A 4726-nucleotide genomic window follows, 5' to 3' on the forward strand; every position below is an offset into this window, starting at 1 on the left:
TTTCTACGGTCCATAAAAAGTGTTTGAATGAGTCAATCAAGAGGTCACACTATCTTCTTCCTTTAGGATCCATCTTGTATTCCATAATTTCCAGCTCAAACCATACCATCTGAACACAACACTTCACTCATCTCAACTTCCAAAGCAACAATTGTGCAATCAACTCTTTGTCCAACCAACAGCAATGCTAAAGTACCATTGAGATCAAACTTATAGCCCAATAGGAATGGTTGTGACAAAACGACTCAACATGTCTGGCTGAGCTCATTGCAGCTTTTCCCACACTTGAGGACAAGGTCATTTTTCAAGGGAAAGCAGGAATTGGAATGCCACCGAAAAAGTCAGACATAGGTAGCAAAATGAGGGAGTGCAACAGTAGGAAATGGGCAAATGAACAAAAAAACTACCTTGTTTGTTGTAGGAGTTCTACGCAGAGAAAAGGTTGGGTAAAATGGGTAGACAATTATGTAGCAGAACTCTAGGTATCCCTTCATTGCAACTAGGAATAGCAACGAGAAGATAAATGATATGTAATGGTTTAATATAATACAAACAAACAAAAAAAAATATCTACTTAAATTGCCTAATGTTCATTCTTCCCCCCAATAGGAGTCCCAAGCAAACTTGAATTGCTTGATTGTGTATCCTCCTCCTAAGAAAATATGCACACATGAGCACAAATTCCACTCCATTTGTACTTTGAATGGTCAATCCTGTTCATCATGTCAGATAAATACATTATATTACAGTGGATGAAGGCATACATATACTAAACAATTAACATGACAACATTTAAAAAAAAAAAAACTCCAACAATCTTGTTGGAAATGTATCCCTTCTCCCAATCCTGATTATCCTCTCCCCGTTCTAATTATCAGAAGAGAAAGAATCAAGTTAGTAATAAAAATTAAACGCATTTATGCAGAAATTTTCAAAACAAAAATATGCATTTCTTGCAACATATTAACAACATCAACTAGCTCCTGCCATTCCATTCCTTCCAATACTCAATCACATTAAAAGGTGCAAGAAAGAATCCAAATAATAAACATCTGAGAAACAGAAATAGCAGCCATTATCAAGCAGTATGTAGTCATGTTGAAACTCCAAAAACATTATCAAAGTAAAAAACAAAGCATAAAATTGAAATGATTAGACAACAAAGGTGACATCTTGCAATAAATTGTTATTTTTCATAGTTTAATGTAATTTGTGCAACTTAAGCATATCACATTAATGAAGAAAAATTTTGCACAAATTAAGTTGATTATTATTGTTTGAGAGGTAGACCATATTTAGAGTTACTTGATTTAATATAGCAAGATATAAGGCATGAATGCAGCCATTCATATTAAAACAATGAAATCCTCAAAGGTCATGTAAAAAACAATGACAAAAGGTTGTACTGCCACCAAATCATGAAGTGCAATGTCAAAACCCAGCATCATCCAAAACATTTCACAAAGTAATTAAATTAGATGCAGTCACCATTCATGGTAATATAATGGATCAAACAAGAATAAAATGATTACAATTTACAAATGTATTGTTAACATCAATTTCTTTAACCATTACAGTTAAAACATGCTGCTAATAAATCCTTCAACAACAACGTAATTTATAAAGCATGCCATAAACCATATGCCAAAATAGCAATGAATATGTATATTAATAAAATTCAGAAATAAAATATTAAATAGCAAAATAACCATCAACGAAACATGTACAGCAAATAACATAGTAATCAATTCAATTTAGGGTATAATTGGAATAGCTGCAATGATTTGAAGAAGCAACTATGAAGTTGCTGCAGAAGAAGCTGTTGTTAAAAAAATTGCAATAATTTTGCAAGTTTATTGTAATTTAAAAAAAAAAAAATCAAACAACCTTTTCAGGCAGTCACCACACTTTAAGTGATCGGGTTGAAAAAAAAACAGTTTTCTACCACCGAAATTTTTAAAAATCAACAAAAAAGCAATTCCCAAACAATATTGTGATGGCAGTCTGAAAAGAAAAGCAACCAGAAAGTTGCCCCAAGCAGAACCTTACTAATAAACTCTAGCATGCCAAAAGAATATAAAAACAGTATTCAAGCATCGACGCATGAAAAGATAATATTTTTCATCAACAGTGAGACAAATTTAACACTCAATTCCAAATAGAATGCATTCCATCCACTACTGCATTCATCTACTAAGAATTCCAAGAGTAACAGCGCATGAAAAGTTAATATTTTTCATCAACAGTGAGACAAATTACTGCATTCATCTACTAAGAATTCCAAGAGTAACAAAACAAGCAACAAAAATCATTCAGACCATAAAATTCCAAGAGTTATTATGAACAATAAACACAATCAATCAATTACCTTAGAAATAATGGTGGGTGTTCTGATACATCCCACCACCAAGTGGAAACCGATGTCCAGGAGATGACCCTGCAGGCTGCTGATGCTGACCTTGGTACATTGAAGAAGAGTATGGTCCACTCTCAGAATAACCACTTGAAGGCATACCCACAGAGCCTACCGGCAACATCCGGTACAGAGAAGAACCCATGCCCAAACCTCCGTAGCCACCGGAGCTTGAGTACTGAAATGAGGAACCATATGGACCACCACTCAAACCACTAACTCCATAGGCCCCCGCTCCAGAACCAGCCAGCGTGGAAGGCACCTGACTTCCAAGAGATGGTACTCCTGCATTTCCTAAACCAATTGATGGTTGCAAAGGGGTGTTAAGATGGTGGTGCTGTCCGAAACCTGCAGCAACACCAGGAAGCACACCATTTCCAGAGAAACCACCATATGATGGGAACCCCCCACCATGGCCACCAAACTGATTTGACAGGGACCCAGGCAATGAGGACTGAGAGCCCATTGCCAGCCCATCACCATGGCCATCAGATCCCGTGCCTGTCATCAGTTGGCCCTGCACTCCAGAACCCGGAACAGTAGCCCCAGGCTTCCCCTTTTTCCCTTCAGTGGCCAACTTGCACTGCAACTTGTACCCATCAATAGTCTTTACTGGTTCAACAAGAGCCGCTTGAGCAGCTTCCGCATTCTTATAGACGAACAAGGCATAACCCCTGAACTTCCCCGTAAGTTTATCAAAACCCAGCGGGCCCTCCTCTATCTCGCCATACGAGCTGAAAAGGGCATGGAGGCGATCGGAAAGCATATCAGAAGGCACATTACCAACAAAGATCTTCCGCTGGGAAACATCAGCAGCGGGAGGAGGGGGGGCTGTGGGTCCTGCAGCCGCGAGCTGGGTTACGGTCATTCGGCCATCGATCTTCTTATTGGGCTCCTTTAGGGCAAGAAGCGCACTGTCAAAATTGCGGAAGGTTATGAACCCGTAACCCTTGCTCTTTCCGGTGTTTTTGTCAGTGATGACCACGGCCTCCTCGAGTTCGCCGTACTTGGAGAAGGTTGACTGGAGCATTTCCGCGGTGATCTCCCATCCTAAGCCGCGGATGAAGAGCTTGCGCAGAGCAAGGTCTCGATTAGAGATGATGCGCACGGCGTCCAGAACGGCAGCGTCACGGCACATGGCATCGGCGACGATGTCGACAAGCTGCTCCTGGTTGAAGGATTCGATAATCTTGCGAGTGTCCTCACGGGTCAGACTAAGCGAAGGAGAGGGAGCGGGGGCACCATTATCGTCGGCCTTGCGCTTCTTCGAGGAAGGATCCATAGCGAAGCCTAAAACCCTAACCCTAATCCAAGTACAAATTCTCCAAGAGCGAAACGCTGCGGATATGAGCACGGATTTGAGGAGTGAGCACTGATACTCACGCTCGCATTGTCAGGCTCTATGTGTTGCATCACCTAAATCTCACCGAGATTACTTAGAGTTATTTTCAAATTTTTGAAGTGGAAGTATCAAGGGAGATTACTTTAGAATTATTTTTAAATTATTGAAGTAGAAGTGTGAAGATATTTTAGATTTATTGAAGAGAAAGTTATATATTATACTTTAATAATCCTGGAATAGCACTATGGAGTTTGTTTAGAGGTTATTTCAAGATTATTTTAGGGTTATTGAAGTGAAATTTATAGGTTTATCTTCAATAGCCCCAAAATAATCCCGAAATAATATCTGCAATGTTATTTCGGAGTTATTGAAATGGAATATATGGGTTTCTCTTCAATAACTCCGAAATAACATCCCTAGTATGAGGTTATTAAAATGGAATATATGAGTTTTTTTTTAAAAACCCCAAAATAACTCCAAATTAATATTCACGATGTTATTTCAAGGTTATTAAAATGAAATATATGAGTTTCTCTTCAATAACCCTAAAATAACTTCTGTAGTTTCACTTCAATAACATTGAAATAACTCCGAAATAATCTTTGTGATGTTGCACATGTGACTACATATTATTGGATTCCACATCAGGGTCGCATGTGCATGTACATGGAGCAATATTTTACCTAGGTTGCTAGAATAGTCCATATAAGTTTCTTGTTATTTTGCTTTTTTAATAATTAAAATATATTTATTTAGCTTTCATTTTTTTTCATTTTCAATAATACAAATTTATTTCTTGCAATCAAAATTGTTAAAATAGGTTAACAATAGGAAACTAATTTCCAATTCGTTTAAAAAAATTATAATACATACACCAATTTTAAAGTAATTGCTTTCTTCATAACAAATGTATAATAAACTTTTTAAAAAATTAAAGCATCAAAATAAACTCTGAAAGTCTGTTTAGTTGT

The 4726-nt window shown here is 37.5% G+C and overlaps 1 protein-coding gene across 2 annotated transcripts; it reads right to left on the bottom strand.

The window, feature by feature from the left end:
• Window positions 1-696: 696 nt before the first annotated feature.
• On the bottom strand, window positions 697-3822 carry LOC110036961 (UBP1-associated protein 2C-like). Of its 2 annotated transcripts, none has more exons than XM_020741525.1 (2): window positions 2369-3822; window positions 697-713 (listed from the first exon to the last, which is right to left on the bottom strand). In XM_020741525.1, the coding sequence occupies exon 1, from the start codon at window positions 3693-3695 to the stop codon at window positions 2370-2372; it is 1326 nt and encodes a 441-aa protein (XP_020597184.1). In that variant the 5' UTR covers window positions 3696-3822; the 3' UTR covers window positions 697-713; window position 2369. The 2 variants fall into 2 exon arrangements, with proteins under 2 accessions (XP_020597184.1, XP_020597183.1); XM_020741524.1 differs by lacking the exon at window positions 697-713 and adding an exon at window positions 799-867.
• Window positions 3823-4726: the final 904 nt, after the last annotated feature.

Source organism: Phalaenopsis equestris, unplaced genomic scaffold, assembly GCF_001263595.1.
Source record: "Phalaenopsis equestris unplaced genomic scaffold, ASM126359v1 Scaffold213291, whole genome shotgun sequence".
Classification (NCBI taxonomy): Eukaryota; Viridiplantae; Streptophyta; class Magnoliopsida; order Asparagales; family Orchidaceae; genus Phalaenopsis; species Phalaenopsis equestris.